The 23,452-nt window shown below is 27.7% G+C and overlaps 1 protein-coding gene across 1 annotated transcript in view; it reads right to left on the minus strand.

Annotated features, from left to right (window-relative positions):
* Nucleotides 1–6,852: 6,852 nt before the first annotated feature.
* LOC136075095 (NACHT, LRR and PYD domains-containing protein 9-like) overlaps nucleotides 6,853–23,452 on the minus strand; it is a 32,229-nt gene continuing 15,629 nt past the window's right edge. Inside the window, exons 4-5 of the mRNA XM_065787353.1 lie at nucleotides 19,441–20,781; nucleotides 6,853–7,531 (exon numbers count right to left, since the gene is read on the minus strand). Coding sequence (XP_065643425.1) covers nucleotides 6,957–7,531; nucleotides 19,441–20,781 — 1,916 coding nt within the window. The 3' untranslated portion in view covers nucleotides 6,853–6,956. The remainder of the gene's footprint in view (nucleotides 7,532–19,440; nucleotides 20,782–23,452) is intronic.

The following is a 23,452-nucleotide window of genomic DNA, read 5'->3' on the forward strand; positions in this document are numbered from 1 at the left end:
AAGGTAGTTTTTTCTCCTCTTTCACCGTTTCCGCAAACTTTACAAGATTTATTTTCAGGGAATTATATAGATCATAATTCCAATATGAATTTTCTAAAATATATTTGAAATTATAATGCCTGTCTTTCTTTTGCTTCATTTACAGCTAATATGGTTCAACCTTTGCTTCGTGGGCCACCATGTTTTATAATATGTGGTCAAGTTTTTCATCGTATAGGTAATCTTCGGCCAGATCAAGATATTTCTCCAACATATTGTATATCTATGACCCACTTGCAACAGTAAACTTTATAATGCATCAACATGGTAATGATCTTTGCCTACGTGATTTAATGTTTCATTTGCAAAGTATAGTAAGTGAAGAAAATCTTTTTGCTCTTGCTTTTAAAAACATGGCTAAAGTAGAAGATGAAGAAATTCATCAAGCATCTACAGACCCTCTGTAGATGCTTGATGAATTTTTTCATCTTCTACTTTAGCCATGTTTTTAAAAGCAAGAGCAAAAAGATTTTCTTCACTTACTATACTTTGCAAATGAAACATTAAATCACGTAAGCAAAGATCATTACCATGTTGATGCATTATAAAGTTTACTGTTGCAAGTGGGTCATAGATATTAGTCTCAGTTGTAAAAATGTCTTTACTTGAAGGGCAAGATAGACGTTGCTATAACCTCTGTTCGCACAATGAAGTTGCAGTTGTATTTGTTGGTGAAGATGGTGCACCACCTGCTTCCAGGGAATTGTTATTTACCCAAGAGGTCATCCTCTTAAAACTATATCAAGTATGTCTGCCAACTTAGATCCTATGGTTTATCCTCTGTTTTTCCAAAGAGGTGATGCTGGTTGGCATAATCAATTGGTTCACAACCCTGAACGCGCTACATTGGTTAGAAATCATGTTACTCTATCTCAGTATTACAATTATAGACTTTCAGTTAGACATATTTTTTTCAATTTTTTTATGGAAAGAAACTGTTTCAGCAATATGCTGTTAATGAATATGTCAAAATTAAAGGCCAGCGCCTTGCTTTCATCAAAAATAACCAAAACAAACTGAGAAGCGAGCAGTATGGTGCCTTACACGAACATATAAACAACCTCAGAACTGATCATGATGTTAGACCAGGGCGTGTTGTGGTTTTGCAATTAACTTATGTAGGAAGTCCTAGAGCCTTAAAATAAAACTTTGAAGATGCAATGGCTATAAATTAAAAATACGGTAAACCAGATCTTTTTATTACTTTTACCTGCAATCCAAAATTGCGCGAGATAACTGAAAATTTATATCCAGATTAGACTGCAAATGATAGACCTGACTTAATAACTCGATTATTCAAACTCAAATTGAGTAATCTCCTAAACGATATTTTTAAACATGGTGTATTAGGGAAAGTTGTAACCCATTTTCAGGTTATCGATTTTCAAAAGCGTGGTTTGCCACATGTTCATATTTTACTTAATTTTGCAAATGATGATAAACTTGAGACAGCACAGAATATCAATAATTTATTATCTGCAGAAACTTCAGATCCGATTGTAAATCCTGCAGCAAATAAAATCCTAAAGAATTTAATGCCAACGCTGTAGCAGTTCATAATGGTCATCCGCGTTACAGGCGCCGTGACAATAGCTTGGTTATCAATATTAAAGACAACAATGTAGATAACTATTCGGTTGAACCTTACAATCCTTGGTTATTAATGAAATATCAAGCCCATATTAATATTGAAGCTTGCATGTTTGTATAGGTTGTTAAATATTTGTACAAATACATATACAAAAGGCATGACTGCGCAAGTATTGTAAGGGTGTTGTGATTAATCATTTTGAGAATTTTTTGACTAACGATTAATTGGTTTAACGATTAATTGAGTTTTTTAAATATTAATTAATTTTGTTTCAAAGTAATAAAACAGTCCACTGTAATAAGAATGGTTATAATATTATAATGGTTAAAAGAGGCAAAGAATTTTAATTTTTATAATTATTGAAAACATAATAAGTTTTATAACTAAATCGTAATACATTAGTAAAAAACGTTTCAGAAGTTCAAATATAAGTTTTATAAGAAATTTTTAATATAAACAAGTTTAAATAACGTTTATTTCATGTCCATTTTGTTTCTGTAAAAGATATGAGCAAAGAAAGCATAAAGAATCAATAGTTTCAATTTAGTTACAAAAAGCCCTGCCGCACTAAAACATCTTTCAGCTTCGACCGACGATGGTGGATTAGTTAACAAAGCACTGCACATTTGTTCAAATAAATGACTTCCACTTCTTTTGTTAATTTTTTCAAAAATGCTCATTTCTTTTTTAATAGATGAAACGTTTTGTTTTGAAAATTTACTACAGTTGAAATATAGGTGTTTTTTTTTGACAAAATGCGATTCAATTCTTCTTTTTTTTGTTATATTTTCAGTACATTCATGAGTAGGCTCATCTTCTTGATTTAAACTATTTTCATTAACATTCTGATCAATGAGAAATAAACGATGAACAATTTCTTTAATTGTTAGAGCAATTTCGTTTCTTGTTGTACGTTTTAATATTGCATTTTTTTGTGTAAGTGCTTTTAGGTAAGTGTTGGGATCATCTAAATATTCTAACAGGCCTTCTACATTAATAATTCTACGTTCAAATATTCTTTTACTTACTGCTTCATAGAATTTCATACCAGTTTCACTTGATTGAGTTTTCAATTTAGAAAGTAAAAATTCAAATAATTTTAAAGCATCAATCATATTGCAATCTCGCCTTCCCAATGCAAGTGAACTTACCTCAATGATTTCTAATGATTCTACAATTTCCTCAACCTGCTTAATTTCACAATTTGTTGGATATAAATGAATAACTGACAAATTTATTAGTACTGATTTTATTATTTCTTTTAACTCCAAGAACCGCTTTAACATTGCCAACATTGAGTTCCAGCGTGTACTTACATCAATTATCATCATTTTTTCCTTTCTCAGTTTTTCTTGACACTATCTTTGCAGGAAAGCATTTTTTACAGGTGATTTTCTAAAAAAACGAGCAATTTTTCTAATTTTATTTATTGCTGATGAAAAATCTTGAACAAATTCGATTTCATAATTGAAAGGGGCTACTTCAACCCAACTTTGTCCTTCGCTTTTTTCAAAATCTTCCTCATCATCATCATATTCGTCACTTATTGAAGAGTTATCAAGTTCTGTTTCAAAATATTCGTCATCAGGTTCTACTAAATTTGTATGATTAGCATATAAAACATCTACCACAGCCAAATGTATGCCATGACTATGACAAATTTGATGATAAATACCCTTCAATCGTCCCATTTTTTTCATTACAGACGAACCATCTGTTATGACAGCAATTATGTGGTTTTTGAGCTGCAAATCGAACTCGTCTAGTTTTTTAATAACAATCTCAACTGCCGTGTTAGCTGGCATTGTGTCTTTTACTCTTATCATACCAATACTAATCACAATTCCGTTTTTCATATGGATATTCATACACATATAACGTCTGTTTTTTTTGAAACTCTACTCGTTTAATGATAATGAAAATCTCTCATCATCTTCTATTCTCTTTTTTAAATCACTTTTTAATTTTTCTCTAATCTGGTCAGCATACCCAAGTGTAATACTGTTAATTCCTTGTCTTGTTGTTGGCATATTTAAACCTTGAGCTTTCCATCCTTTGATAATTTCTTCACTATTTGCTAAAGTTGAAAACGGTATTTTATCTAAAGCTGTTAACTTTGCAAGAATTAACCCAGGACAAGAATTTTTTTTTGAAAATAGGATGAAATCATCTTTTGAGAATTACTTTGTGCAACTAATGAGCTTCCTGAAGCAGGCTCTAATAGAAGGTCGTGTTTGTGATGCATGTGGTACATTAAGGATGTAGTTGATAAATGCGATTTAAATTTGGTGTCACAATGCTTGCAATTTAAAGTTCGTGAATCGTTTATATTTTCTAATAAATGAACCCAAACCTTAGACTTTCTTTTTTTTTAAAGTTTTTCTAAAAGTAATAAATGTAAATATTCAAGATGTTCTTGGAAGTTATGGCTTATGTAGTTAGTTCCGTGGTTTAACATGAAACAATTACTAAATCCAGTGTCGACGATCCGGTGAATAAAGACGGAAAAACTCTAAAGTGCTTACTTTTATATAAAACCAAATCCTAATATAAAACGTCAAATAATCGTTCTAATTTTTCAAATAATCGATTAATTAATCAAAACAAAAAAAAAAACGAGTAATCGACTAATCGATAACAGCCCTAATTGTAATAAACGAACAAATTAACCATGATGAAGTAAATACTTTTTTAGATTGTCGTTATGTTAGTGCCTGAAGCATTGTGGCAAATATTCGAGTATCCCATTAGTCAAATGTCACACACTATTATCTGCCTTAAAGTTCATCTTCCTGAGAATCAGATAGTGTATTTTAAAGTAGGAGCAAAACAAGTAGCTTTAGATCGTGCTGCTCAACGAGATGCACATCTTACAGCATGGTTTTAGTTAAATTCTGAAAATGAAGAAGCCCAATGCTAATCATATGTAGACATTCCTTATCACTTTGTTTTAGATGATGAACTTTGTAAATGAAAGGTTAGACAAAGTGGTGGTAATAAGGTAATAGTAAGAATGTATAAAGTTAATCCAACCGGAGAATTGTTTTTTCTTATGCTGTTACTTTTGCAAGCAAAAGGAGCATCATTTTGGGAGGATGTGCGTACTGTTAATGGTATTGTCCTTCCCGTGGTGTCTATCGTTAAAAATGATTACAGATAGTTTCTCTAACTGCTTTTAATCATTCACTAAAAGCCAATATAGCATTTAATATTACTAGAGTACAATTGTTTATATCTCATTCATTTTTTTTTTTAATCCTTAGTATCATTAATATTTTTGCTCTTTGAATGAGAATAATTAAACGAGTTGGCTTTTCATTTAAGATAAAGATATTGGTTTGAAAAATGAACACCATAGCCAAAGTGCTCACAAAATTAAGTAATCTTTACAAACCTTTTTATTTTTTATTTTTTTTAATTTTTACTAATTTTTCCATAACTTCCTACTAATATAGAAACACGTAGCTTTTTTTAATGTTTAATCGTCGTCCCTATCGATAATAAATATTTTTAATTATTTTAATATGGTTTTCTTTATAATAAGCTATGCTTGACTTTTCGGTCCTGGATATAGCGGCTATTATAACTGATTTGGAAAAGTGCCTTCAACGTTAACTGTTTTTTAAGAAAAATATGTTTTATATAGATTTTTTAAAAATATTTTTGTTACGTGTTTAACTATTTATCACGTAAATAAATTTGTTTTTAAAAAAGTGAACACAATTTTAAATGTATAATTTTTACAACTGTTTTATATGGTTTTAACATCTGTTATATAGCCTTCTCAACTCATTAGGTCGGGTGAATAAAAAAAAAAGCAATTGCTTTTATTCAATGCTTTTAGACTAATTGCTCACCTTTATGTGAAAATATTTATCGATTTTGCTCAAATTTGTATTCACGTAAAGCGAAACAATTACTTCAAAAATGTCGAGTAAAAGCAATTGCTTTTTTATCAACCTGACTTATACAAAAATTAATAAAAAGTTTTAAATAAAACTAATAATTTTAACGGAAAGTTAAGACAAACGCAAGGCAAAATATATTCGAAACATTTTTAGCTAAATATTTTCTGCATTAGTATAAATTTGGATTGGATGAATGCTGAAATAAATATATATTGATATATGTTAACTACAGAGTAAATCGACATATTTGTTTACCGTACTTCTTTTATTTTTTTATTATTATTTTAGTTTCTGCTGGATTATTAAAAAAAGATAGCTTTAGTAATAAGCTTTAATATTATAGGAGCAGTATACAGGGATTAGCCTTATCCGGAATTGCGGATATATTTTTCAGCTTATAGTTTTTCCGGATATCCAAAACAATTTCTTTTCATACAAGTTTACAAGTTATATATTAATAAGTTATGTTAAGATACAAGTTAAGGTATAACTTTTGTGAATATTTATTTTTTAAGCTTCACTCATCACTCTTAGCAAAATAAAGAAAAGTTGAAAAAAAAATTAAAAACTACTCAGCTAAAAGCAAAATTAAGAGGAAGGAAAGGGAAAATATATTCAGGATATTATACCTAAACAATTTTTCGCTATTTTAAAATAAGACTTGGATGATCTATGCATATAATTCAAGTCATATTTTTACAAAACGATTTTGTTGTGATTTGCGCATTTAATGTTCGAGCGTTGCGAAATAAATGGTTAACTGTATCTTTAATGAAGCTAACAGTTTTGTTTAACTAAGAAGCCAAGAAAAATAAAAGTAAGCAGAATTAAAAAAGTATTAATAAATTTATATTTCATTAGAGAAAAAAAATAAAAATTAAATTGTTATTAATTTATTTACTAAAAACCGTATTACGGGTTGCCTACTGCTAGTTTTTATTATTGTACACATTATTATCCATAAAAAAAAAATCATAAAAATTATATACCATACTAATAGTTGTGTTTAATAATATTTATTATAATTAATTATAAAAATTAGTGTTATTAAAAAGAATTTTAACTATTCGTTAACATTATATAAAATTCACTATTTTTATATATATTTACTTTTATTATAAAAAATTATAATCATTTACTATAATTTTTATTATATTTTAAAACAAAATAACTATATATTTTAATATATATACTATAATTTTTATTATACTTTAAAACAAAATAACTATATATTATAATAATAAAATATTTTAAATAAAAATCTAATATATTAATTAAACTATAAACTTATTAATTTTTTAAATTATATCTTAATTTAAAATTTCGTACATATTAAAACATATGTAATTATAAAATAATATGTTAAATATTTTATTAGTTTTTATAATTAGTAATTTTAGTTTATATACTTAAATATTTTACGTTATAAAGTTTTTTAATTCATTGAGGTTACGAAGAACCTTTCCACGGTACTCGACAACAAACTTGATATTCAAATTCTGTATCCATTTATAAACGTCTTTTATGAAATCAATGTCGTCATGAAGACTAAGATAAAAATCTTCACAAAGATTAATCCACGGGAGAAAATTTTCTTCAAAATCTTTTTTTGTTATTAAATAAAGTGAGATTTTTATCCACAACAATTCTATCTTATATTTCGGTTTCCATCCTTCGAAATTAATTGGACATAAAAAGTAGACTTCGCGAACATTAGTTGAACATTGAACTAAGAGATTTTTTTCTTCATCACTTAAAATATTTTTATTAACGATTAACCACGATAACTTTCTTCCAGATTTTATGTAATGGTTTACGAAATAATTATTGCAAGAAGTTTCGTAAGAAGTTTTTCTATCGTCAATCGAAATACTCCACTCTTGTTTATGGACGATTGATGTTATATTATCAGTAAATGATGACTGACTTTCATAAAAACATTCAATGAATAAATCGCGATAAGCATTTAAGGAGTAATATACACTGAGACGATCTAGAGCAGAATTAAATATTAAATTTAAATAAAATCAAATAAAAAATAAATAAAAGAATATTCAAAATTATAATTTTATATACTTTATAATATTTTTCATAAATATACATATTATTAAAATTATAATTAAATAAAACAGTGTATGCAATTCATTATTAATTAATATATTATTTATTAAATTGTAATATTATCTACATTAATATAAAATTATAATCGTACACTTAAAAAAAAGGTATTGAGCTTTTAAAATTTCAATTTTAGTTTTTATTAATCGCACTTTCAAAAAAAAATAATTTTTTTTATATTAAAGATGTAACATATTTAAAAAATTTTAAAATAAATAACTAAGTACGTACACATTCTTTTACAAAATTAACCCCAATTTCCTTGCTAAGGCAAAGTTTTCAAAACATTGCATACAAAAAATTTTTTTAAATTAACTCGACGTTTCTCTGTTATATATCAAAATAATTTTTAAAAAATAGTGATTCAAGTGATTCCAACCAAGAATACATTTGTTATAAAAATACACTAATACGTATTTTTGTGAAAAATTTTCACGCTGTTATGCTTCTCACTAATATACGGTCTCATTCACACATTAAAACACAAATCTGAAAAATATGCAAATATAAGGTCCAAAAAAAGATTATGAACAAAAGTATACAATAAAGAACATATATTCGATTGACTGATTTTAAAGACTTTGATGTCTACTGATGATGTGAATGCACGTCAGATTAGCGCTCGCTGACTCGGATCTAAAACCTCACTCCATAGCACAACATTCCACACCAGCACGGGGCAGTAGCTTTTTTGGCTAAGAGTGATGGCTTGTCGCCTATGGTAACTAATGTGCGCATTCGATCAATTGAAATCCATTCTGTAGGTCTTAAACCTGGCTCTGATGTGCCAGCCCATAAGCGCAAGAAGTAAGTGTGTTTAGCTTTCTATTCACCCGATTCGAAAGTGAACGAAAACATAACGAGACTATACGAGACGACCAAACAGAACATACTAATGCACTACATCATCACACCTGTAGACATCAACAGTCTTTACAATCAGTCAACCAAATATTTGTTCTTTGTTAGATATGATCTACACACAGAGCGACTAGAATGTTAGTTGTTTCTCCCCTTGCCCCCCGAGCATCTAGCTTCGCTCTTATACTTCACAAAAGTCTTACCATTTTATATTTTCTTATGATTTTGTTTTTTTATTCAACGACACCATCTACAATCTGTTTTTATTTTCACATTTTCCAGGTCTACATAACTGGACGGCTTCGTTAGTCACTTTTTGCGATCTCTGTGTCGCATAAACAACTAAAACTTATTCTTCGTGGCTGGTGAGCCCCGACTTCCAATGTACGCCACAACAACTAAAACGGACATCAGGCTATCCCGTTAGATGTGGTTACGGCGCTCAATAACCTAATGACTACGCTGACACTCACGCACACGTTCATTCGGAAGCTCCACAATGCACGTCGAATCAGCGCTCGCTGACTATGTGCTCAGATCTAAAATCTCACTTCATAACACATCATTTCACACCAGTACGGGGTCGTAGTTCATTTGGCTAAAAGTAATGGCTTGTGGCCCACAGTGAATAATGTGTGCATTCGATCAATTGAAATCCATTCTGCAGGTCTTACGTCTGGCTTTGATGTGCTAGCCCATTAGCGCAAGAAGTGAGTGTGTTTAGCTTACTATTCACCCGATTTGAACGAAAACATAACGAGACCATACAAGACGACCAAACGGAACATACATACAACAACATCACACCTGTAGACATCAACAGTCTTTAAAATTAGTCAATCAAATATTTGTTCTTTATTGTATACTTTTGTTTATAATCTTTTTTTGGACCTTATCCTTGTATATTTACTCAGATGTGTTATAATGTGTGAATGAGACCGTATATTTGTGAAAAGCATTATAGCGCGATAATTTTCTGCAAAAATACGTATTAGTATTTTTATAATGTATTCTGGGTTGGAATGAACTGAACAATACTACTAGATAAGTTTAGACATATCACGATCTCAATATTTTTTTTGTTTTTATCTAATTTTCTTGATCTGACGTCGCTAAGTTAGTTTGTTGTGGTTTGCACCATACAGTGAAGAATGTATGGTGCAAAGGATTTTTTTGGTCAGGGTTTTTTTAGGTTCAGGGTTTTTGTGGTCGTTTTGTCAACATTGTTTTTTAAAGAAACGGTAAGTTTCTCATAATTATTAATTATTATTTTTTAATTGCTTTGTGTTATACATTTAAATTGTTTAATTTTAATGTATATACTGTCTATACATTAAAATTGTTTATTTTAATACATGCGCATGGATGCATGTGTACACGTTTGTCTCTTCTTGTGCAAGTGTACATGATATTTATATGTATTGACGTAATTGTTTATATTCACACCATGCACATTCCTCACAAACCTCATGAGATCTCTAAGAACGTTTGAGCTGTATTAAAAACTGGGATAGGAATTTGGAATTTTGGCTTTTGTAGTGCAGTCCTATTATATTGCAATATTGACTAGCATATCGTAGAGTGCAGGCGGTGAGATCTGTCGGGCTCCCCGAAACGTCATTGGTGATTGCAGTGCATTCCTGAGGAGGGGGATCACCATTATCCACATAATTCTGATTGGTTATCATGGCACCAACATTTTTTTACCTCTTGTAACCATATAATTTTACACTTTGGTAGCTTTTTATTAAATATTTGTTTAATTCACGATATTTAAATATTTTTCTGATAGACAGGGAGCTGTCAATTTCCTATTTTTTGCTGTTTAGTACATTAATTATGCAAGATTTATAAACATTTTTTTTATGATTACATATCGACACTATAGCATGGTGGTCAGTGCACAGCGTCATAATCTGCAGATTCAGAGTTCAATCTTGTAAAACATGTTTATTTTGTTTTTTCTTTTTATATTGCCCGAACCATTATTTATTATCATTTTTTATTTACTTATTTTATTTTATCATTTTATATTGTATGATATTTTTAGTCATGATAGCCACTAATACACCAAGGGATTTATACATACTTGTTTACTCATAGACCATTGTTTTATCGTTTGCTTAGGTTGACTAGAGCGTGAGTTATTGTTCACCTTCTTCCTGTAGTCCTAAAGATTTATTTCTCCTACAAAATAGTATTTACATTCATCCATGATTCTTACCCAATGACATCATCTACAATCTACTTCTATATTCACATCTCCCAGGTCTACGTAACCAGACGGCTCCGTTGGTCACTTTTTGCGATTATTGTGGCGCATCAACAATAAAACAATTTTTTAAAATCGTGAAATTTAATGCTTTTGTTAAAGAAAAAGAAATCAAGTTTTAGGAAAGATTCAGTACGAGAGATAAACCGCTTACGTACTTTGTTATGTTTATGTGCTGTCTTTAAATTCCCCCACTCATTATATGCATTTGTACCTTTTTGAGTAACCCCCTCCCCCATATCTACGTACGCAAATTATGGAAGACCTCTAACAATACACCGTCGTTCGTTGGTTCAACAAAACATAAAGGCGCGTTTTGTTTAAACTAGAATGATAACCGGAAGGTTATGTAAAATTCTGAAAAAAAAAAGTTCTTTCGAAATTGTAAAGGAGAAATTAAATTTTTTCGTATTGAAATAAACAAATCATTTAAAAGTACAAATGTTCATTTTCAAGTACTCATTTCGAAATATAGCACTTCGCCAGTTGACTTTTAAAATAAAGCTTTTTTGCTAAAAAAAGAAATTAGCGCTTTCTCTAAACAACGTTTCGAAGTTTATTATCGCTAAATGGATAGCATTGTAAAAAATAACCATCTTTATGTACAAAAATATTCCTTACTAAATATTATTTTCAAAATGACAAAATATTAACAATTAAAAAAGTTACTTTAAGAAACAAAAAAAAAAAATAATTGAGACAAAAAGTAAAAAATGCCGAAAATAAAACTTTTGCAACTTGCGAAACAGAAACTTTCGGAGAAAAACTAATGAAACATAGATATTTAGATAGATAAATATAGATGTATTTAATTATGTTTTACGAACAAAAAATGCTTAATTAACTATGTAACAAAGTTCTATATATTGATTTATATTCATAAGAGTCAAATGCCTAAACAAATTTTAACAAATAAATAACATAATATAGTGTACTAAAATGTTATTTAACAAACAAAAATTAAAGAATTTTAGGCAATGAGCACCTACTTTTCTAATGTTTAGTGCAAGTGTCGTAATTTCTGGAGTACGTTTCTGGAGTTGTATTGATACCAAGAAAAAAGTTTATTAAATTTATAAACCTTTTTTTCTGACTTAAGTGGCACTTAAATTTCTTCAAAGTTAAAACTTTCCTTGACTATAATTTTTATATTTAATATTTTTTCGAATATAGTGAAAATCTTTTAAACCAACAAAATATTTTGACCTTCATTGTGCAAATCTCATTTTAATGGGTCAATTTAAGACCTACCAGTCAAACAAAGTAAAAATAATCATTAAGTAAATTTTCATTCAACGAGTCCTGACCACTTAAAAAAAATTTCTCACGTTTAGTATCGTTTGTGTTATATATTGGTTGAAGCTTAGCTTCACAGCTTTATATAACAAAATATACCGTTTTAATAATATATAATAAATTATAATAATAAATATACTGCTGTGCTAAGGAATTCAGATATTTTTATCTCCAGAATCAATTGCACTACTAAACATATTACAGACTTTAGGAATTTGATTAAACCCAATTGTAAAATAATGCTAAAAATCTGCATTATTTTCAAGATCTGGAAAGTGTGAGTGAATTGCAGCAAAAGTAATTTTATTGAAATTTGCAAGCGCTTAAGTAATAATTTATTTAAAATAATCAGGAAGGAATAATTTTATAATCATTTTTGGTGCTTTACGCAAACCAGCACCAAGAGCAACATCTTTTTCATAAATAATTTTGAGTGTGCTCCGTTTAAGTTCTTTTAATACAATTAAACTTTAAATCTGGAAACAAAAATCTTTTACAAATTAACAAGTTATTTCTGATATTTTTAATAAGATGTACAACATCAAAACAAAAGTAAGTCATTTTAGAGTTGTAAATAAAAAACAAACAAATAAAACTTCGACTTGTTGATACACAAAGGACTTTTTTTAAAACAAAGATCTAAGGAAACGTTATCGCACACAATAACTCTAACATTATATATTTACATTCAGTTAGAATACAAAGACACTTAAAAGTTTCTTCAATCAAGCATTCAGCATTAATTGCTTTTTCAAGTGATGATTTAATCACAGATAAAGCGTTTTATACCAGGCTAACTATTGTAAAACAAAGTATTCCTTATACACTTTTCCAGTCCTACTACTACTAATCATATCTCCACCAAAATACAGAGTTGTTAGTTTTTAGCCTTGCCTTAAGGTCAAAAATTAAGGGCTTGGCCTTTAAACTGTTGACATTGGCCTTGAAAATTTTGGCATTGGCCTTGAAAAATTACATTTTTTCTTATTGATTTTAATTTACTTTCTTATTGATTTCGTTGAATTCTGAGCATACCCTTTTTTACAAAATGTGGTTTTATTGTCACAGCCTGACCCTAACCCTAGCTTTGACCCTGACCCTAACCCTAACCGTGACCCTAACTTGCTACTTACAGTTTTCTTAATAATTGGCCTTAATTTAAGGCAAAAATTCAAGTCTTTGGTCTTGAAAATGTTTGCGTAGCCTTAGCCTTAAAACTCTTGGCCTTCGCCTTGTAACGTGTGGCCTCGTCCTTGCTACTTTTGGCCTTGTTAACAACTCTGCTAAAATACCGTTCACATTTTTGAAGATACATTTTATCAAAGATGTAAACTTTGGATTATATAAAGTGATCATCATAGTTTAAGAATAAAAAACAAAAGCAAGGAGCAAGAATATCATCAAAGTTATTATTCCAATCATTGAATAAAAAATAAATCTAGGTGAAATACTCTATCAGATGATGATTTTTTAACAAATTAAGAGATTTTGGAAAATATACTAAACCCCTATAACATTTTAAAGTTATGTTACGTCTTAATCGGTTACAATTGGTAACAAGGTTACATTCTCTAACTTTTAATTAAATATTAAGTAAATAAACTTGATAATGCAGTAAATGTTTGTTTTATATTGCCGTGTTGCTAAAAATCATCTTTTATTTTATTTTTATTGTAAAATAGCTTCGTCTCAATTGGTTACTTTGTCACGAAAAAAAAAAAATTCTCAATTCGCAACGTTACGTCTCAATTAGTTTTCTTTTTAACTACATAAAGTGTAACCAAATAAGACGTAACATAACGTTACTAAATATAGATTCGAGACGTAACTAAACTACGTGACGTAAATGGATTTTTTTAACGTTACATTATGTCTTAATTGGTTACACTCTAACAAGTATCAAGATAGACGTAAGGAAACGAAAAATAAATTAAATTTGTGACGCGTTAAATTCGCAAATTGGTATTGTGGTTTATTCTCCTCCAGCTAATTGCCATACGGAGACCACTATACCATGGCACGCAGAGACATGTTCAGCCCCTAGTAGGGGAGCGTCATTACCGCTCTACGGCCGAGAGTAGAGTGAGTTTTGGAAGAACGAAGATATGTTAGAATGAAAGATTGAAGAAGTCGGGTTAGAAAGATAGCATAAAGAAAAGCGGACAGAAATTGCACACGATGTTTGAGGGTGCAATCGGTGGAAAACATGCTGAAATTAGGTTAACCTAATGACAGTTATTTTACGTATAATTAATTTTAATTATACGTAACATCACGTGTTGTTGGGTTACAGTAAATAAGATATATATAAGGAATTAGATTGCTTGTGGGTAAGTTTTTTTTTTAAATACTTTTTTTTATTACAATGGTCTGGACAAATGCATTCAGGGCATTTACAATATTGTTAATTCAACAAATTTGTTAAATACTGTAATTCATTTATGAGTTATGGTATTCAACGATACATTTGTTAAGACTAATTTGTTAAGTAACTAATTTGTTAAGTAACTAATTTGTTAAGTAACTAAAAAAAGTTTTAGAAAAATATTTTTTTGTTAAAAATTTCAAATCGCGAAGTTGCAAATAGTTAATTGCAACTTCGCGAATCGAAACGTTGTTTTCGTGACAAATTTGTTATAAAAAAAAGTTAGAAATAATTTTTTGTATATTGTTAAAAGTTTAAAAAAATACTAGTATGGTTTTTTTTAACTTATAAATATTAATTAAAAAAAAAACCATGACACTTATAATTATAACAGTGCACTTTTAATAAGTGTAAACTAAGACGCAACATAACGTCAAAAAAATCTATAGGTATTTTAAATGCGTCTCACATTTATATTATATAAAGTAACATCACGTTTTATTTGATCAAAAGCTTTTAAATTTATAAGTTTAGAAAATAATCTTTGTTTAATAAAACCCACAAGCAATCCAATGTAATTATTATATATATACCTAATTTTTTTTTACATAAAAAAGATCTCGAATAATTCTTGTTTCTTATAAAATAGCTAAATCAGATTGCTAGTGGGTTTGATTTGAAATAAAACTTTTTTTAAGTCTTATAAACGGCGTAAATCGTTATTAAATCCGAAGACGGCATATTAAAACATTTTTAAAACTCAAGTTTTTTTTGCAACTTTTTTGATTAAAACTTAGATTTCAATGCGGTAGAAAAGTATTATTTTGAGGTACATGAAACAATACACAGTTGATTTATGAAGACTCCATTGCGCCTGTACCTTATATTTATATCTGTAAATGGCGTAAACACGATTTGGGCGGAGGGGGTAATCAGGGGTCAATTATAAAAGAAAGAAGACACTAAACTAAAAAAAAGGTAGGTACGTTAAAAGCGCAGGTTCTTTTATTGAGGTGGAGGGTACTAAAAAAAGCGTATATTAAAATTATAAAAAAAGACACTAAACTAAAAAAAAAGTAGGAACGTTAAAAGCGTAGATTCTTTTATTGAGGTGGAGGGTACTAAAAATGGGGGAGGGGAAGAAGGATTGAAATAAAAGCGTACGTATTTAATGAACGACTCCTAATTAGAAATACATTTATACATATACAATTAGCAATGATAGTTAAAATTATGCTTGCAATTTTCGGCTTTTAAACTAGGCATAAGGGGTGTTCAAAAATTTTTTATTATAAAACGAAAATACACAAGAAACCCAATATGGAGCAAATATGAAAAAAATACAATTACAAAAAAAAAAATTCTAAAAATATTGACATTTACCTTGTGCTCAAGCAGCAAAAAACCCCGGAAAATGCGCTAAATATTTTCTGAAAACAAAATTTTTTATGTGATAATGACCCAAATTTTTTTTAAATTGTTATGTATTCCGGTTTTTTCATAAATGTTGTTTAAGTTAAAAAAAAAGGTTTAGGAAAAAAAAAACTATGGGCAAATACGCAATAAAGTTTTATTTTTTTGACTAAATTTTGCGAAACTTTATTTTATTTTAAACAACAAATACGAAGAAACCAGAAAACACAATAATCTAAAAAAGAGATTGGACCATTATAATCACATTAGCATTTTTTTTTTACAAATATTGAGATTTACCTTGCGCTCAAAGTCAAATAATTTGGGGACAATTTGGGGCATTTTTCGAGGTGTTTTGCCGCTAAATTTATTTATTTTGTCAAAAAAAGTTTTACTGTTGTGCTAATGTGATTTCAATAATTATATAATTGGATAAATGTTTTTTTTTTTTTTTACCGATTCTATTCCTTTAAAGATGTAGATTTTATTTTTATATTTTAAAGATTCTCTGCAGCTAAGATCGCAAAAACGCATTAACCTCCCATAAGGTAGCAGAGGCGCTCGGGGATCAATTAAATCGAATGCCAATGCATGCAAAACGCGCAGTAACCAAGGCAGAAGCCAGACTAATAGGCATACCTAGTCGGGCACCAAAGAAGGCTAGTATTGCACCTGAATCTATTGGTAATGATAATTCTGACAGTAACGCCTTTGATGATATTTGCAACGATGATAGTTCGTTTACCAAAGACAGTAGTTAGAGGCAAAATGTACACAGATTATATTATTACTATGTTAATTATTTTTTTCGTTATAATAAACTTCTGAATTAAATGCTTTTTTCTGATCGCCATCAATAAATTTTATATGAAATTTGAAATATATATGAAGAGGAGGGAGGAGGGTAATCAGGTGCGATCAATCCCCCTTTATTTGCATATTCTCTTTATTTCAAACAACTTTTAAATGTAAAATTAAGAAAAATTTATATTTACTATTATAATCTGCCTTTTTTCTAAAAATTTTCACGTTACGGGTCCGTATATATATATATATATATATATATATATATATATATATATATATATATATATATATATATATATATATATATATATATACAACACATAAACGACTTATTATTAATGTTAATTACAATATTTTAAATCTAATTACGTTAAAACTTTTAATATAAATAAAACGTTTTTAAATTTTTTTTATTTAATCAGCGTAACACTTCTTTTGTTTTTATTACCCCACAAGCAAAAATGTGTATATAATGTCAATTTTGACAATTTTTAAGTCTAATTATGATAATAAATTATATAATGGTAAGGTTTATGTTACTATCATTTATTACGAGGATATATTTAATTACTTAGTTTTTGTTATAAGTTTTTATGTGATATACATTGTGTGATTGGCTTTAGTCTATGCCTTACTCTCTAGACGATGGTACGTTCTTAATTGCCTATTTTATATAGGCTATAAGAGTAAGTTGCAGCAATATTGCAGGCCGATAATTAGTGTTTAATCGCATACAAGATAACAATTAAATATCGCTTATATGCAAGTCGCCACTGGTGATCATGATCCCGTTTTATTAGGTCAAAATGTTACGTATTAATACGCTATTCGTTACATCTCGGATACGTAACAATTATACTTTTGCACGTAACGTTACGTTACAATGTTACGTATCATTACGTAAAATCTTACGTCTTGGTTACGTAAAAATAACGGACATTTTGCACGTATTGTTACGTTACAATTTTACGTATCGTTACGTAAAATCTTTCGTCTCGGTTACGTAAAAATAACGGACATTTTGAACGTAACGTAACGAATCTTGTTTACGTTACAATACGTAATGTAACCTGAAAATGTTATAGGGGTAAACCTCCATCAATCAAATTTGTGTAATCAAAAATAAATAAAATAGGCTTTAGTTATTTTATTAATTATAAACGTTGATTCATTTTATTCTGTCGTAAAAATTTTTTTTCATAACGTTTGATGCATATAACAAAAATATTAGTGTCCTGTCATTTTTAATTAAAAACTTAATTAAATTTTTTTTAACAAATAACAAAAAAAAAAACCGGAACTACACTTACTTACAAAGTTTAATAAGTTTTGTTACCACTGTGAATGAAAAGCAGCTACAGAATGATTTTTTAAGAAAATATAGAATTATACCATATTTATTATTATAATTTATTATATGTTATTATATATTTTGTTACCATTGTGAACGAAATGTAGTAACACAAAAATTTTCAAGACAAAAATCGAGTGCGATTATAAATATTTTGTACTGTACCATCAATTTTTAAAAAAAACTTCAAATAAATTTAAACAAAAAAACAGAAAATTTAAACAACGCCATTAATATCGTAACTATTGTAACATATTGAGAAAATTTGTGGCTCATAACAAAGTTTAGATCTTTTGTAAAGCTTGATATACGTCAAATAATAATTTATACGTATTCGTTGGAGAACAAAAACTACTAACTTAAATAATGTGAATTAATTAAAAAAATAATAACAACTTAAAAAAAAAAAAATTATTTTCTGTTATTTTGTCTGACGTTATTATCATAGTTTAAAAGCCACAAAAGATACGTGGTTTAAACACTTAAATTAAAACGAACTGAATATAAAGTTATATCATAAAAACTTAACAACAAGATAACAAACAATTTAAAACTATAACCATAATAATCCTTTTCCTAATTCTCAATATTAATCAGCTTTAGTTCGTAATTAGGGTTTATATAAACCAAGTCAGCACAGACAGGTACAAAAAACACACACTGTATGCTCAGTTTGCATCCTGCTGTAATTTTCAATTCTCTATGTTAAACCCTGCAATAAGCTATCGAATGGTTATAAGTAAAAGGCAGTTTTTAAAGACAGCGTTAAAATATATATATATATATATATATATATATATATATATATATATATATATATATATATGTATATATAAAATTTTGTTTCACTATTTCACTGTTATAAGATGCCTCAGTGGCAATTGATTTGTGTTGAGTTGATATATAAGCCAAACAGGCTGTTTTCCTAATTCTTTTTCTATACGTCTGATGACTACACCCTCCCAACAAGTGTTTACATTTGTAAACCACCAACAACCATTAATGATTTATCATTTTCTTAGTCAATTGTTAGTAATAAAAAAGGAATAAATTTTTAATCATGATGGCTCATGAGATTATTATAAAATTAAATTAAATTTAATACCTTATTTACACTAAAAATTCGTATATTAACAGAATCACATTATTTAAATAAAAATAATGTAAAAATTTCAACTTTATTTTATATCTTATTAAATAGTTTTAAGATAATCAAAAAAGGAACAAAAATACTGAACAAAGTTTTTGAACTTACCAAAATTGGTAAAAAATAACCAATATCTTATGCAATATGGAAAAACAAAATTAGCAATTTTTATGTTTCCTTTAATTTAAAGTTTTTTAATTTGCTAAAGAGATATTTTTTATGTATTTCGTTATGTTAGTCATTAATTAAAAAAACAAAGTTTTTGAACTTACCAAAACTTGAAAATAAATCTAAAGATTCATCAGTGGATTTTTTAGAAGTATTCAGGTTAACAAGATACTTTGATAAAGTATTTTCGTTTTTATAAGATAATCCAAAAATCATTGATAAACAACTCCGCAGCCTCATATTGGCCATGATTTCATCACTACTTAAACAATTATATGCATATACAGATGCGCAAAACTCCATTATTGTCAAATGAGCGAACTGATAATAAATGCCCAGATCTGTTTCAATCTTTTCTATAAATCCAAAAAACTTATCTTCATTTGTATCAAAATCACTAACAAAAGTTTGAATTTCTTCTTTGTAAAAAATTACTTTATTTTCAACAAACAATTTATATGCAATTTTACAAATATTTAAAATATATTTTTTATTGTATTCGGGTTCCATTATCTCATATACCAATTTATCATTTTTTATGATGTGTTTTCGCAAAAAGTATAAAAAAATATTTGCATACAAATCTGTCATAGTTAAGAAGGAATTTGCATTTTTCTTGTTTGGATCACTAATAATTTTACACATGGACGATAAATAAAATGGAACAGATGCCATTGCTTTTGCAATGGGAGATGCCTTTAATGTTGCATTTACAAGTTCCCTTTTTTCCTCCATAACATTATTTTTTACATAGTTATTTATGCCATTTTCATTAAACCCCATTATTTGAATGATTAACTTATCATTATGCTCGGCATATATATGTTGGTATTGATCAATTGCGTAAACTCTACCAGCAACTACATGTTTGTATTTTTGAATTTCTGCTAAAACACTAACAATGGGATAACTATTACTTAATCTTGAGTTTATTAAATCATTGAAATATTTAAACTCATCTAATCCATCAATTATAAACAGTGCAGTTTGATAATCAATATTTAAGTTATTTATCATATCTTTGTAAAAAACATTTAATAATTCATTAATACTAGAAATATTTGGATATTGATTAAGCCTCCTGCATTCAAAATAAAAAACAAATTTAACATTTTTCCAAATTAAATTGTGTGACCAATCAAGCAAACATTTTCTAAGCAACCATGTTTTCCCAATACCAGGTATTCCAGATATTAAAATTATAGACTTCTCATTCATAAATATTTCATTATATGATTTTGGTATATAGCTCATTTGCTTTTCAAGAAATTTCTTTCGTTCAACACTAAAAACAGCATCCATTTGACCATTCACTGCATCAACAATACATAGATCAACAAATGTATGTATTAAATCAACATTTGCAGTTGCTTTTACTAGTGGTTGAAGTTCACTAATTTTCTCATAGTTTTTAAGATAAAACTTTTTTAGTTCAGCAGACAAATCTAAATAAAACCAAACAACATCTAGTTAAATAAATACCATGATTTTTTGCATAATCATTACTGCTATTATATGATCCCAAAGAGAGTCCAATCTACCAATTTGAACTCTACTTCTACTATTATGTAACGCTACTACTATTATGCTGTGCTACTAAAATTATGTGTGCTACTACTACTACTATGCGGTGCTACTACAACTATGCTGTGCTACTACTATTATGTGTGCTTCTACTATTATGCATTTATCTTGGTCTTCACATTCATCCTAAAATATGAAAAATGCTTTTTTAACAAAATCAGATTTTTTTTTTCTTAAATATATTTTCTGATTTATTTACTTAAAAATACAATAAATAAATAAAACATGATGATCATTTTTGCTATTATACTATCATTTTATATAAACATAATATATTTATAATAAATTGATATAAAATACTGATAACACTTTACTTGATATAAAATATTTATAAAATACTTGACACAAATTATTTATAATAATATAGTTAAAATACTTCATATAAAATATTTATAATAAAACACTTGATATAAAATATTGACAATTAAAATACTTGATATTTATGATAAAATATTTATGATAATATACCATTCTAAGAAAATAATGTGGATGACGGTACCCACGATTCCTGCGCCTGCCGTAAGTAAATTTAATGGAGACATAGTCGTATGAAGGGATAAAAACAACATTTGCTGTGTAAAAAAAAAAAAAAAGCGGTGGCGCCCAAATTTGGATGGTGTCAGCGCTGTCAAAATAGCGCCGGCGCGGTCTAGAATAGCCCCTGTATACTTATTATTAAATATTTTTAATAATATACTTGATAAAAAATATAAAAAAAAAGACGAAAAAAATTATTTATAGTAAAATGGTTGAAATAAAAAAATTATAATAATATACTTGACATAAAATATTTTTAATAATTGACAAAAAAGTTCTGAAAAACCTAATAAATTTAAACAATTTTTTTTGAATTTGATTACTATTGATTTGTTATTCTTTTTTACAAAAATTTTACTTCAGCTCTTAGTTATGTATTTAACATACTTATTGATTAAAAGATAACATACTTATTGTTTAAAAGATAACATACTTATTGTTTAAAAGATAACATACTTATTGTTTAAAAGATAACATACTTATTGTTTAAAAGATAACATACTTATTGTTTAAAAGATAACATACTTATTGTTTAAAAGATAACATACTTATTGTTTAAAAGATAACATACTTATTGTTTAAAAGATAACATACTTATTGTTTAAAAGATAACATACTTATTGATTAAATATGATTACTGCTGGAAATTCATTTTTTTTTTAAGTTAGTTATATTCTAAGTTCTTTAAAACATTTTTTTAAATTAACAAACCAAAAAAAGGCAAAAAACTGAAAAACTTTTTATAAACTTTTGCAACAATACTTATTTTCATTGGCATCAGAAATAGACGAATTAATCAGACAAGTTTTTTTTAAAAGAAAAAAATGAACAAGTCAACACTTTTTTTTGCAAAACACAATATGGCTTCGAAAATAAAAAAATGTTAATACATTGATAAATACTTTGTTTAGGTAAGTTTAATTAACTCAAAACTAACCTTCTAAAGTTTATTTATTGTGTGAATACAACTTGTATTGCGATTGGGGATCCCTTAAGGAATATAGGAAATCAAAGACCTCAGTTTCATTTAAAAACAATTTGTTCAATTTAACTTGTATACCAATTTGAATTAGAAAAGTTCAAACTGGTATACAGAATTCAAATTGGTATATAGAATATTCAGCAATTCTTGCAGTTTAGTTATTGAAATGCAATTGAAAATTATAACAATATTGCAAGAAAAAAGAGCCTCTTGGGGATAATGAAAAAACAGTAAAGCTGAAACACAAATAATATGGGTAGATGTTTTATACATGAACCGGACATGATTCTTCATATGAAAATCCTGAACTTTCATGACTTTTTTTGAAACCAGATGATTTTCATGACAGTTTTAGACATCAATAGTTTTTCATAAAAACAGTTTACTGCAATAAAAATTTTTATGATTGATAAAAATTTTGAAAACTAAATTGAATAATAACACAGATTTTATTGAAGATGATAAAATATGAACACTAAGAAATACACAGATTTCATATGGATCAACTTTAGAAAATACTTTTCATAATTATGTAGTGTCTAAAATATATAATGTTAAACCTTGCATCTTTTGTTAACTACAAAATAAAAAAAAATGGTGAAACTTATGTAAATAACAATTTGCATGAAAATATTATGCAATAATATATAGCATTGATGGTCAGAAGGGCAAACAAGACAAACCAAATTGCGCATAATCTAGTTTTTTTAATAAACCTTAATAACTTAAACAGGGTGAACACTCAAATTTTTTTGAATTTAAGAACATTTTGAGAAAAAAAAAACGTTTTTCAAGAATAAAAATATTTTTAAGCAACAAACAATAGCAAATAAACACTAAGCAAATAAACACTAAGCAAATAAACATTAATAAACAAATGTTGGTTTCAATCAATTCACTGACTTAAAATCATTGATCAAAAAATTAAAATATAGTAGAATCAAAACTAAGAAATTTTTTTTTGAAGCATTTGCTTTGCTGACTGAAAACATAAAATCTTGTTTGCCACCCAA

The sequence above is a fragment of the Hydra vulgaris genome, chromosome 01 (genome assembly GCF_038396675.1).
Source record: "Hydra vulgaris chromosome 01, alternate assembly HydraT2T_AEP".
Taxonomy (NCBI): Eukaryota; Metazoa; Cnidaria; class Hydrozoa; order Anthoathecata; family Hydridae; genus Hydra; species Hydra vulgaris.